Source organism: Chiloscyllium punctatum, chromosome 6 (genome assembly GCF_047496795.1).
Source record: "Chiloscyllium punctatum isolate Juve2018m chromosome 6, sChiPun1.3, whole genome shotgun sequence".
NCBI classification, from domain to species: Eukaryota; Metazoa; Chordata; class Chondrichthyes; order Orectolobiformes; family Hemiscylliidae; genus Chiloscyllium; species Chiloscyllium punctatum.
The window spans coordinates 61,444,551-61,458,225 of record NC_092744.1 but is presented as its reverse complement, the minus strand read 5'-3'; the positions used below and the strand labels follow the sequence as shown (position 1 = coordinate 61,458,225).

The 13,675-nt window shown below is 42.1% G+C and overlaps 1 protein-coding gene across 2 annotated transcripts; it reads left to right on the top strand.

The window, feature by feature from the left end:
* Positions 1-10,278: 10,278 nt before the first annotated feature.
* LOC140479011 (secretogranin-2-like) lies at positions 10,279-13,444 on the top strand. Of its 2 annotated transcripts, none has more exons than XM_072572773.1 (3): positions 10,279-10,455; positions 10,668-10,765; positions 11,362-13,444. In XM_072572773.1, exon 3 carries the CDS (start codon positions 11,382-11,384, stop codon positions 13,101-13,103), a length of 1,722 nt encoding a protein of 573 aa, XP_072428874.1. In that variant the 5' UTR covers positions 10,279-10,455; positions 10,668-10,765; positions 11,362-11,381; the 3' UTR covers positions 13,104-13,444. The 2 variants fall into 2 exon arrangements, with proteins under 2 accessions (XP_072428874.1, XP_072428875.1); XM_072572774.1 differs by lacking the exon at positions 10,279-10,455 and adding an exon at positions 10,496-10,577.
* Positions 13,445-13,675: the final 231 nt, after the last annotated feature.

Below are 13,675 nucleotides of genomic sequence, written 5' to 3'. Positions count from 1 at the left end.
GCACTACCGCACAAAAAGAAAAAAAAAAGAAAAAAAAAATCAGCAAATTCTCCTCAATCTAGAGACTGGCTTTGAGCTGTGTGGTCAGAGCTCAAGTACTGTGCACAAGTAAATAAAGCGTGACTTGGTGATGGGATACTGGCCTCTGTGCAGTTGTTTCACTCTGGTTGTAATTCTCCTTTAATGTCTGCCCTTGGCACCTTCTAGCCATACAATTTTTTTAAAATAATAACCTTTTTGTTCACACTAATTGCAGGTCAAGTGTCCCCATATCACATAGATTAGTATTTTTTTATTATCCAAGAAAATTATGATTGATTTGCTTATGTTTGATACAAATCTTCTCACAAACAAGATTCCACAGTGATTTAAAATAAATTTATTTTTGTCCTTAATGTACTGTTTCCAGGTCCACTGTTGTTCCAAGCAAGAGTTCACATTTCTGGTTGCTAAACTTTCAGCAGAACACATTTAAGGTGGCTTTCTTTCTTTGGACTATTATGTATATAGGTTCCAGAATTGCCACATGCTGGATAGTATTTGTATATTATATTTAAAACAGGTTGTGTTTAAACTGATAATGATACCTAGTTGTTCCAATGTACAGTGACTAAAATATACCAACATCTGACTGGCACATCCACAATGACAATAGTGCACATCTAAGTATAATCTTTGTTACCGATGCAGATTTATGTTCCCCATCAGTAAACCCTATGTCAGTATTGCAGGTTGCATTTAAAAATTTCAATCAAAATTTTAAAAATTCTTGGGAATTTTTACACCAATTAAGTTTTCCATGTTTTGCTACATATAACAAAATCATGACAAAGAGTTCAAATAACACACGTAACAATAGCAATAAAATACCAGCTGTTCCCTGGTTTGTTTTCTTCATCTAATAATCCATACAATACACATTCTGAACTCTTCCTACTAATTCATAAGAGAGAAGTTTTACTACAATTTTATTTGTTAAGAAACCTATGTCTTTTACATCCCACATTTTGCTGTAATACATTACCATTATAGAGGTTTAAATCCAGGATATATTAACATGAGTTCAAATGATAAAATATTTTTGCTACCCTAAGTGATCATCTAAGTTTCAGCTTCAAACTGGACTAAGTTATACTCTATTAAGACCAAATGCCATGAGAAATTCTCATTTTTAGTAGATTACAAATCATGAAATCTTAATACACTTCAAAGTGTGAGACACTGACCTGACACTTGAGTTAGCTTACTGATTTTCAAGTCATTGGATAGTCAAGCCCACTTTATTCCACCTTTGAATGTCAATGTAATAAGATTCCAAAAGTGGTCCCACATTCTGTCCTCAGGCCAGTTTCACAGAGTTGGAATAAATTTCAGCACCACAAACCCATTCTTTTAAATGGATGTCCACATTTCGCATTCTTGCACCAAAGTGGTTGGGATTTCAGGGTAGGCAGTTCAGATGGGTGAAGATTTGTAGTGTTAGGATGCAGACTGAAAGGGTCCACTAGTCTACCCAAGTTAGGCAACTACCTTGGATGTTTCCAACAAACATGACCAAGCCAGATAAGTATGGCTTGATTTAAAAGAGAGTAAGCAACATAAATGGGGGATTAACAGAAAAAGTGAGTGTGTGGTAGGCTGGAAAGGAAAGGAAAGGTAAGTAATGGAGCTTAGAATATTACATTGCTGGGGCACTGGAGAGTTCCCAGAGAATGGAGGGAGCAGACTGGACCTGTTGATGGGTTAATTGGGTACTTCAGCCATTGAATTGTACCTGTGTGGTGCTCAAAGCCCCATGACAGATTGCTGAATAGGGAGGACTTTCAATCACTCAACGTCCAGCTCAGTTGTGACTACAGGCAGCAATTTCTGCAGGTATGCTTTCACCACTGAGAGAACAGTTACAACTTCCTGGCTCATGGATGATGTGGGGTCTCCAGGAGGCATAGCTAATGACCCTAGAATGAAACCCATGGACTGATGGCGAACTGCACTACAGTGTTGCCCATGCATTCACTGGGGCCTCATTGAATAGACAAAAGGATTGCCGAGGACCTCCATTGCTTGAACTACTCAGGAGGAGGACTTTAGCACTCACCTCAAAATGCTATAGTTTGCTCAGCCATTCATAATGTAGCTGAATAATGGAGTGACTCCCTAGAAGAGGGGAAAATGGATCAACCACCTGTTACTTAAGATATGGAAGAAGGGGAATCTGGTGGCAATGCTGAGGAATGCACACTGATGTTGAGGTAGCTAGGGTACAATAAGATGAGACAGGCAGGCCTGAGAGAGGCTAGAATTGAGAACTAATGCAATAAGAACAGAAAATACTGGACAAACTCCAGGGGTCTGACAGCATCCATGAAGAGAGAAACAGAGTTAACATTTTCAGTCCGAATTTCTCGTCTTCAGAGCTTCAAAAAATTGAGAACAAATGATTTTGTATGACCAGTTATGGAAACAGAAAAAATGGGCAGAAGTAAAATGATGATTGCAGGAACCTTATTGTCCTTGAAGGAATGTTTCTTTTATAACAGTGAAACTTTGTATCATTCTGCTTGTCATACATGTTACAATTATTTGTTCACTGTTGACTAATAAAGTCCTGTTCTATTTAATGGCCAGAGCTTCAGGAGTTCTGTGGGCCTACATGGGTGCTGAGTTTAAATATAAGTCTTTGTTTGCAAGGGACATTCTTCTATCACAGACATGTAGAGGGGCTAAACTATGCTGATTGCCTCACCTCCAGGACATCTCTGCAGGTTGGCCAGTTTGTTGTGGTCAAAGAGCTAGAGTTGATTAGGCTCACTCCTGATATTCATGTGAAGTGTCCATTGTGAAGGCACACTTTGTAGTGGGTCTCTTTGTACCATGCACACCTTTGGTAAAAAGCTACACAATGTTTGATTTCTTCTATTTGTCATGAAAGCTCAAATAAGTGGTGTGGCATGAGCTATTGAATATTATAGCTCTTTTTATATTTTAAGTGTAACCCCTAGCAAATAGGAGTCAGGCTGCAACACAATAGTGTAAATAATACAATTTGGGTAAATGCAATTAAGTTAAAGATATTGGTTGCACTAGTCATGTGAGATAACTGGCAGCCAATATTGCGTGTGACTGTTCTGCACAGTGACCAGCTTATAATGCTCTCTCACACTCAAAAGAGCATGATGAACTATTGATTAGGCACCTATCCTGACAGTGCACAAGAAATTATTCATTCACTTTTGGCACTGAATCTAGTCTCTCAATGCTTCCACAGGCTCTGACTTCCATTGTCAGGCTGACTTGGTGACTCAAGATGGCTGTTTGTTACCATCATGTGGAAACAGCACATCCTTTATCTCCCAGGTGGTTTGCAAGTACATCTCTACGGAAACGCTGGTGAAGCATGGGTTAAATTTTGGAGTGTTGTCTACAGCTCCTGGATTGGATAGGGATTGGATGGGAAGGAAGGCTTCAGAACTTCCTGCCACTTATCAATAAAAGTTGCTTCTTTACCTGTGCTTGAATATGTAATGAGTTTAAATAACATAACTGTATGGGAAAACTCACTCCATTGTCAAGTTGAATTTCCTTCTGCTTTTCAGATCACCTCCACACAACCTCAGAAATGAAAGCTCCACCCATGCTATTGCATATTGTTTGCCTTGGATTATAATACACATATCTTATTTGGAAGGACATATTCAAATTAAAGGCGAGCCAAATGTATGCCTTCAACAGATATATCCAATGTTACTTGAGTTGAAAGTGCAGAAAATATTGTTGGATGCAGAGAACTAGTAGAAATGTTCAGAATTAACTTCTGTCTCCCACATCTGGCAACAATCACATTGGAATATCACTACCTTCGAGATACTGTCCAAGTCATGTACCATCCTTATTTGGAAATCTATCCCCTTATCTTCATTGCTGCTGGGTCAAAATCCTGACACTACCTTCCTTAATACGTTGTGTTCCTACCTTCATCACATAAACTGCTGAAGTTAAAAAAGCTGGTTCAATTAGGGACAGACAATAAATGCTAAACTTACCAGCAATGCTCAAACCTCAAGAATGAATTCTTAAAAATGCTTTGTTAGAAAACCAGGTCCCAGACCTTTAGAATTGGTTGTTTTGTTGAGCCTATGAGGAAAAACTGAAATATTCTGTCATTCAAAGAAATATACTTCAATGCATTTTGCTATGGGAATGTTTGATACACAAACTCGTTAGATAAATGTTAGTAAAATCTTGTTTTGTGGACCCTATTCTTAAAATGCAATGCAACTTGTTAATTGTTTTATCAAAAGGAATAATGAATCTCTTGATTGGAACAATGGAATTTTCACACCAAGTAAGCTTTCCTGTCCTTGCTATTTATAGTGGCATCTTAAAGAAGGAAATGAGCAATGTAATTACCAGTACTGTTGCAAACAACAAGAAAAATACTCAGCTCTTCCCTGATTTGATTACCTCACCTAATAATCCCTGCAATGTACATTCTGAATTCTAATTTCTAATTCCCAGATGGTAGCTACATTATATTATTTTAAACACTGTAAATGTACTATTTCCCACAAATATCAGTGAAATGTCAACATCTTGGAGTTGAAATCGTGTTTTTAGTAACTTGAATTGAAACAATTAAGCATTCATGGTCTCACACACTTTGGTACTAAGTCTTCCATTAACTTTGGAGAATCTCTTACATAGTCTAGCCTCAGTTCCTTTATGGAAACCACTCCATTTAGCTTGTAAGATGTTATTATAGCTTTTATGACAGTTGAATTAACTGCACAGTTGTTTCAAAGTTAATATAATATTGGAAAGCAGGAAGTAACTGATTGAAGTCCATGGAAATTACACAGGGATAAGGTGTAGATATTTTTAATCAACCTATTATGTTACTACACATGTCTGAAGCAGGTGGAAAGTGAACCCTGTGGGATGTACATTAGACTGCGAAATCCTGTTTTGAGTTCCTCTGTGTCCCTGAAATTCAATTCTATCTTATTGTTTTCAACTGTTTTATTAGTGCTGATACCTCAAACCATAAAGGCTGGGAGTGTATAAGCCTAAGGTGGCAGAATGTTTGGATGTGGATACAAAGGTAGGCATAAGGTTGCAAAGGGTAATATCTTTACTGATGTATTGCAGCTTGCAGTCATGGTACAAAGATGTAGCTGCCTCATTTGTTCTTGTGCATTTCCTATGATGGGGGCACTTGATGGCAAACTCTGAATACAAAAAATATTGAAGGATACTAACTGAAGATATTTCTTAACTGTTTTCCATGTCATCCAATAGAGCAAAGTAAGTTTTGTTCCTTTAATTCCTCATAAACACAGGAATTGAAATTCAGTTTGGGTTAGAACAGTGTCACATCTCACCCAATATTTTATTGCATAGATTTCAACTAACATACCGGACAAACAAGTAATGCTGCTTATTTTGAACAACCAATCAAGGTGGATTTCTACTCATATTATTACTTTGTATCTCACTAATCCCACCAACAACTATTACTTAAGAAAGTTTTAAAGTTTCAAATGACGTCTTGAATAATATTCATATCTTGAATATCTCCTCTCAACCTGGGGAAGCTTTGTTAGCCTGGTACTGTGTGGATAATGTCTTGGCATTTGCAAAGCAATGTGCCATCTTGGAATTACCCTTTTGCAAAGAGTAGCAGCTTTTTGATGCCATCCATGTAGGCACAGTGATACATCTCATGCATTTTTAAAATTTATTTTGAGGGATGTGTTGTGGTTGGCTGGCCAGCATTTATTGCCTGTCCCTAGTTGCCCTTGAGAAGGCGATGATGAGCTGCCTTCTTGAATTGCTGTGGTGTGACCCACGATGCCATAAGGAAGGGAATTCTAGGATTTTGACCCAACAACAGTGAAGGTACAGCAACAGGTTTTCTAATCAGGAGGGTGAATGGCTTGGAAGGAAACTTGAAAGTAGTGGGCATTTCCATGTTCCTGCTGCCCTTGTCCTTCCAGATGGAATTGGTCTTGGATTTGGAAGGTGCTGTCTAAGGATCTTTGGTGAATTTCTGCAGTACATCTTGTCAGTAGTACACACTGCTGCTACTGAGCATTGGTGGTGGAAGGAGATGATGCTTGTGGATGTGGTGCTAATCAAGTGGGCTACATTATCCTCGATGGTGTCAAGCTTCTGGAGTGCTGTTGGAGTTGCACCTATCCAGGCGAATGGGAAGTATTCCATCACATTCCTGATTTGTGCCTTCTAGGTAAGGACAGGCTTTAGAGAGTCAGAGGTGATTTACTCACACAGTATTCCTGGCATCTGACCTGCTCATAAAGCCATTGAGTTTATATGGTGAATTCAGTTGAGTTTCTGGTCAATGGTAACCCCTAGAATGTCGATAGTGGGGGATTCACCATTGATGGTAACACCATTGAATATCAAGCAGCGGTGGTTAGATTGTCTCTTATTTGTAAGGGTCGGAGCCTGGTATTTGTGTGGCGTGAATATTACTTGCCACATGTCAGCCCAAGCTGGATATTGTCCAGATCTTGTCGCATTTGAAGATGGATGGCTTCAGTCTCTGAGCAGTCATGAATGGTGCTGAATATTGCACAATCATTGGTAAATATCCCCACTTCCGACCTTATGATGGAGAGAAGGTCACTGCTGTAGCAGCTGAAGATGTTTGGTCCTAGGACATGAGGAACTCCTGCAGAGATGCCCTGAAGCTAACATAACTGACCTCCAATAACCACAACAATCTTCCTATGTGCCAAGTATGACTCCAACCACTGGATATTTTCCCCCCTGATACCCATTGATTCCAGTTTTGCTAGGGCTCCTTGATGCTACATTCAGTCCAATGCAGCCGTGATGTCAAGGGCTGTCACTCTTACCTCTGGAATATAATCTGTATGTTCTTGTTTGCTATGATCTGCCTGTACTACTTGAAAAACAAAACTTTTCACTGTACTTATGTACATGTGACTACAATAAATCAATTCAAAAAATGTTTGAAATGTTGTAATGAAGTCAGGAGCTGAATGGCCTTGGTAGAACCCAAAATGGGTATCACTGAGCAGGTTATTACTGAGCAGGTGCTGCTTGTTAGCACTATTAATGACACCTTCGATCACTTTACTAATGCTTGAGAGTATACTGATGGGGAGGTAATTGGCTGGGTTGGATTTGTCCTGCTTTCTATGGACAGGAAATACCTGGGCAATTTTCCACGTTGTTGGGTAGATGCCAGTGTTATGATTGTACTGGAAGAACTTAGCTGCGGGAGCAGCACGTTCTTGAACACAAGTCTTTAGTACTGTTGCCGGAATGTTGTCACGGCCCAAAGCCTTTGCAATATCCAGTGTCTCCAATTATTTCTTGATATCATGAGGAGCGACCTGAGTTAGCTGAAGACTGGCATTTGTGACGCTGGATACCACTGGAGGAAGACAAGATGAATCATTCACTCAACACTTCTGGCTGAAGATTTCTGTGAATCTTATCTTTTGCACTGATGTTCTGGGCTCTTCTATCATTTAGAAAGGGGAGATCTGTGGAGCCTCCTCCTCCAGTAAGTTACTTAATTGCCCACCACATTCAGGACTGGACATGGCAAGACTGCAGAACTTAGATCGATCCATTCTTTATAAGATTGTTTAGCATTGTCTATGACTAGCTGCTGGAGCTTTTTAGCATGCAAATAGCCCTGTTTGGTGGCTTCACCAGGTTGACACCTCATCTTCAGGTAGGACTGGTGCTGCTCCTGTCCTCCTCTCCTGCACTCTCCATTGAACCAGGGTTGGTCCCCTGGCTTGATGGTAATGGTTGATTGGGGATATGCTGGGCCATAAGGCTGTGGATTTTGCTGGAGTACAACACTGCTGCTGTTGATGGCCCAGAGCACCTCACAAATGCCCAGTCTTGAATTGTAGAACGTTTGAAGTCTGTTCCATTTAGCACAGTGACATAGTACAGTTTATTCTGAATGTGAGGGCTGGACTTTATCTCCACAAAGACTGTGCAGTGGTCACTCTTACTGATACTGTCATGGATAGATGCATTGCAGCCAGAAGATTGCTAAGGATGAGGTCAAATATGTTTTTTCCTCTTGCTGGTTCCCTCACCACTTGCTGCAGATCTAGACTAGCAGCTTTGTCCTTTAGGATCTGACTGACTCGATTAGTTGTACTGCTGCCATTGACATTGAAATCCCCCACCCAGGGCACATTTTGTGCTTTTGCCATCCTCAGTGCTTTCTCTGAGCTTCACTTTCCACCACCACATTTCACTTTAAACATTAAAGAGAACTTTCATAAAAGATAGTGAAGCAGTCCAGTTTCCTCTGCCTTCAAATTGTTTCTTAGTGCATAATCATTCAGGATGTGGGTGAGACCATTTTACAGCATCATTGCAGGCTTGCTAATGATTTTGCACTCCAGTGCGGCCTAGTTACATTTTATTTGGCTTTTGAGTCATATCAAAAGCATACACAAGCTCAGCTAATCCAGGATTACCAGTCTGGAATTTCAGTTTATAATGGGCATCTTTCTATTGGATTTCCTTCTCTGCTGCAAGGAATGGCTGATAATTTTACCTAGATCAGAGTTGTAGGTTATCGGAGTTTGGTTTATTGCTGCTCCTACCTCCCTATTTCAATTTCTTATTTTTTATCACAGTATTTCTTACAGATGGATTACAAACTGGAATTTATGTATTTAACACAATATTAGAAGAGCTCTGGTGTTGTGGGGAGCTAGGGATGGGGGTATACATTTGGTTTATGTTAATCCATAATGCAAATCCATTCATGTGCAAGTGGAAAGCTTTGTGTTAGTCCCAGCAGGACTTGTAATTTCCCAAATATTTCTGGCAATAGAATGTTACCAAGGTGTGTCATGACACGTTAGAGTGATGGGCTATGGATACACAGGGATCGAAATGTCCCAGCATCTCTTAAAGATTGGAAAATATGTGCATAAAGCTACTTTGTGCTTGTGTTGAATTGATTTTTCAGTCTTTTTTTTTAATTAACCTCTTAAATTTCTGTTCATGTTTCATGTCTCTTGTTATTTGAATAGAGAATTCAAACTGTGCAGGTGACAAAGACTTGGTCCTTACACCGGGTGCCCCTCTGTAAATATATAAAATGGCTTTCAGTTATGTCATCAGGGTCTGCTCTGTGATTTTTTTCTGGCTTCCCCACTAGGCCAGGTTTTTGGAAACATGTGGCCACAAGATGCTAAGCAAGAGGTTTTTTTTTGCTTACTTCTAGTGAAGGAGCATTCCTCTTAGCTATAGTAAGGAAGCATGAATTTGACCCACCCGTATTTCCAGAATTATCTCTCCATCTATGTATATAATGGCAGAAACTGTTCAATCTACTGAAAGTTGACATCTTCTGAGCAGTGTAATTTGAACGGATGGAGAACAACTTCCCAATGATTCTACCCCTCCCCTCGCCCCACCCCAATTTCAGCTGAAAAATCTGTATCTCACAGAAAATAAAGAAAGCTACTTATTGTCAAACAATTTGAGAGAGATGTGCCATGCATAATACTCTGAGACAAATGAGGAATGCAGCAGCAAACGGAATTTTCATGTTATCATACATAATAACAAGGTCACCGATAAAAAGGAAAGGCACAAGTAATCGAAGATTGTTGACAACTCAAAACGAGTTTCCATACTGGAAATGTTAACGCAGGCCAGCATCTGAAAGCCAAAGTTAACATTTCCACGAGTGCCCATGGTCAAATTGTTAACGGATATCTCTTTCCAATGCTGACCAATCCGTATTCAAGTGTTGGTGCAATTCCAAGGCATACATTTAGCCATTTTGAATTCACCCGAACCAGCAAGATGCTCGGTCTTGGACTGTCACAAGGTAAGTGCAAAGGAACTGACGAATGTCAAGCCATCACAAAAGTACACTGAATCACAGTGTGAGCAAAATAAAATCTCATCTCTGCAGTTACAGTGCAGTTCACATGAAAAGATACGTTCGCCGATTAAATCTAACCGAGTTTTAGATCAAATATATGTGAGGTATGGGGATTGGGGGGTGGGGGAGGTGGGGGGTAGAAAAGCTGGGATAAGATCTATTGAAATTCATGCAGCAAAGTTCAGGTCAGGCTTGAAGTAATCTTTCTTGAGCTCCCAGTGGCTCTTCGTCTTTGCGTGTACATCTTACAGACAGAACGTAGTTGATGTTGTCTTTTTTCCTATCCTAATCACTCTGCGACCTCCCAGTGAGGGCTGTACTGGAGTCTGCTACCCGATCGCATTCACAGGGAAGGCTGTCTTGGCGTCAGAGCTGGCTGACGCAGGGTCAGGTGCTTCTGACTTGTTGTGGGGCTGCTTTATAAACAGGGAGCTGTCCGGCTGCTGAAATTCTCAGTTCCCCACTTGCTCGAGAGACGCCGGCAAGAAAGATGCTCTCAGCCGGAAGGGCTCCAGTTTAACTCGCAGGTGAGCTTGACAACGCGTTTAAGAGATCCCAGCCATTTTATTTCCCCCCAGGATGCAGCTCCAGGCTGCTCATCCTCTTAACCGTCTGGTTCTTCAATTGCAACCTGATGCGCTCTGGAAAGGTGTTGCTCTCTTCGCTTTATTGGTTAAATCTGCAGCATATTTGCGTTTATACACATAACTGAGCTGATGTTTTTTTCTTTTATTTAAAGCCTTTTGTTAAATATAAAAACAAAATCGTGAACTCCGGACGGACGGCGCCAACACCCCTGAACCGAAGTTGGTAAAGTGGAGCCAGGCGCTGAGTGAGGTGGAGTAAAAGCTATGGGCCATTCTTCCATAACATGCTCAAAATAAGTCTAGGATTGAAATATATTCGCGTACACACGGAATTCAGTAATATTGTTTCATATTTCACGGTCGTTGCGCATAAGAAATGTTCTGACCTAGCTTCCAATGGTACCAGACAAAATGAAACGCCTGTTACCATGGGAACAAACACTGCAGCATTTCGAGAAGCGGTGAAACGTGCGGTGAAAACAACATGCGAGATGAATTTAGCATTTACACAAATAGAATTAGCATGCAGCCGATGGCAAATACCGAGTTAAATTGCCTAAATGCGTGCAATACATTTCCATTAAAAGAAAATCTTAGCAAGTCGGGAAGCCACGCGTCAAATCGACTGAACACAATTTCAGTTAATGTAAATCGATCGGGTTTTCCTGTTAAACCACTTTCCATCGTAAAGGGTAAAGTGTTAGAAAGGCTGGTATTATACGGAATACTTAGCTCAAATACCAAGTGTGAATGATATTACATTTTCTCTACAACTTATACTTCTAAATTTTAATGTTTTTTTGTGTAATCCTTTTGCTGTGTTTTTTTCCCCTCTGCATTTACCAGTTGGAGGCACCACAATAAAGATGGCGATGTTAAAAACCTTTCCAAGCGGCACAATATTAACCCTCAGCATCCTACTTTATTCAGACATTCTTGAGGCTGCTTCGCTGGTACCGATTAACAGATATGATCCGAGCACTCTGACAGAAAGAATGTACAACTATCCTAACCCGGATATGATTAAAGCCCTAGAGTTTATTGAGAATTTAAGACAAAACAGTGAAGACACGTCCCTCCCAGACTATGACGAGCGAGGTATTTTGCGTCCCGTTCAAGAAGCCCTCTTGAGAAAGTTTGAAGAAGATAATGAAGAGAATGAGCAGTCAGACACCAACAGGGAATCTCTGGACGGGGGCAGGGCTGATTGGGCTAAGCTTTTACTGAAGACACTGCTGCAGGCAGAGAGTCACGCCGAGGCTAATGACAACACCGACAGCCCACAGCCGCAGGAGACTGATGGTAACCTGCAGGATTATGATGGACTCCTGGTTGAAAGCGGCCGGAGGCAGGACCTGCCAAGGAAGTACCGCGTGGCTTTTCCAGGGGACAGCTACAGAATCAATCCCTATAAACGCACCAATGAGATTATAGAGGAAGAGTACACTCCCCAAAGTCTGGCCACGCTGGAGTCTGCTTTCCGTGAACTCGGCAGACACACCGAGCCGTCCAGGCAACGGGAGAGGCTGCAGGAAGAGCACTTCGGTAAAGACGAGGAAGATGATACCTCCCGGGACAGTGAGTTTGCCTATGAGGACTTGGCGGAGGGGGAAGACTCGGTGGAAATGAAGAACCGGCATCAACATAAAGAGGTGCAGTTTGAAGATGAGGAAACCGAGCTGGACAGAGAGTCGGAGCGAGCGGGAATCAACGCGAGGAATTCTTTGGATGAGCCGGATTCCCAGGAACGGGGGAGAATGGAGAAAGACAAGGCGGCGGCGGACCTGATGCTGCAGTATTACAAGCGGCTGCAAGACCGAATGGACGAGGAGCAGGCGAGAAGGGAGCTGGAGACAGACAGGAACGGGGAGGCGCCCAGCAGACAGCTCAGAGGCTCCCAGGGGGACTTGGAGCCGCGGCTCATGGACCAGCTGGTGGACCTGTCCAACAGGCTCCAAATCGCGCCGGATGATCTGCTGCAGATAGTGCAAGGCGCGGAGAGAAGGAAGCAAGGGAGCTCGGACCGGGAAGAGCAGAGACTGCGAGAGAGTGTCACCAGGGAGCAGGGCGCCGCAGGCAGCAGCCTGGACTCTCTCAGTCCGGAAGACATCCTGAACATCTTGGGGCTGGATGATGGACACTTGCTCCAGCAGCCGACAAGGAACCGCCCGCCCCCACCCCCGCCCGGACCCGCCGCCGTCTCCCCCTTTGAAAGGTTTCCGGGGTTGGGCTCCAGTGAGGGCACCGGCCGTGGCGGGGAGCAACTGGCCAGGTACCTGCAGAGGCTGCTGGCGGCCGACTCAGCCCCTGTGGGCGGACGGCGCCCGGAGGCAGGCGGCGGCTCCCGGGAACCGCTCAGCGACCCCCTGCACGGCGTCAACCCGAGGAAAGCGGCGGAAATGTTGGCGCTCATCAGTCAGCTCCCCGGGCTTGCAGGCAGCGATGACCGCCCCCCTCGAACCCAGCAGGATGGTGAAGATTCCTCGCTGATGATCCACAAACTGGCGGAATTGTTAAACCAACAGAAGGATAACCGAGACGGCTCTGTGAAGGAATTAAACAGAGGAATGCTCGCCCTTCCTGACTAAACAGTGTTACTGAAGAGTAAAGGTTTATTTGTGTCTGTGAGCAAATGAAACGATGGCCTGTACTCTGATTGACATTCCTACTTAGCTAAGGTGTCTATAGTTAAGATTGATGGACAATGACGATTAATAAAACCTCTTTATTGTGTGAAGTAAGTCGTTGCAATGAGTCGTTTCACCATTATTTCAGCAGTGAAAATATTTACTTTTCATCTTGAAGCTGTTTTAAACCTTGAAGTGTGCAGGCATTCCTTTGGTTAGAACATTTGCCCATTCTTAGCTGTTCGTAGAAACGCGTCCTTGGTTGATTTATATTTAAAAATAAAATTATTTTTTTTTCTTAACTGACCCAAAGTAGATGGTTATTGTCTTGCGGTTCCTTGTGAAAAGTCGAGAAGAAAATAAAGTAGCATCAAGAAAATAAAAAAAGTATTAGTCCTTGTACATTTTGCACGTATTGTTGAATTTTCAAATACCTAGCGTGTCGTGAATCTCTCCCAATCAACACACTCCTGCTCCTCCACTTTACACTGACACTTTCAAAAGCAGAAACAAAAAGCACACATTGGCGCTAT

What these genes read in the sequence shown, in the direction of transcription:
- LOC140479011 (XM_072572773.1), top strand. Translation starts at nt 11,382, where the DNA reads ATGGCGATGTTAAAAACCTTTCCAAGCGGCACAATATTAACCCTCAGC.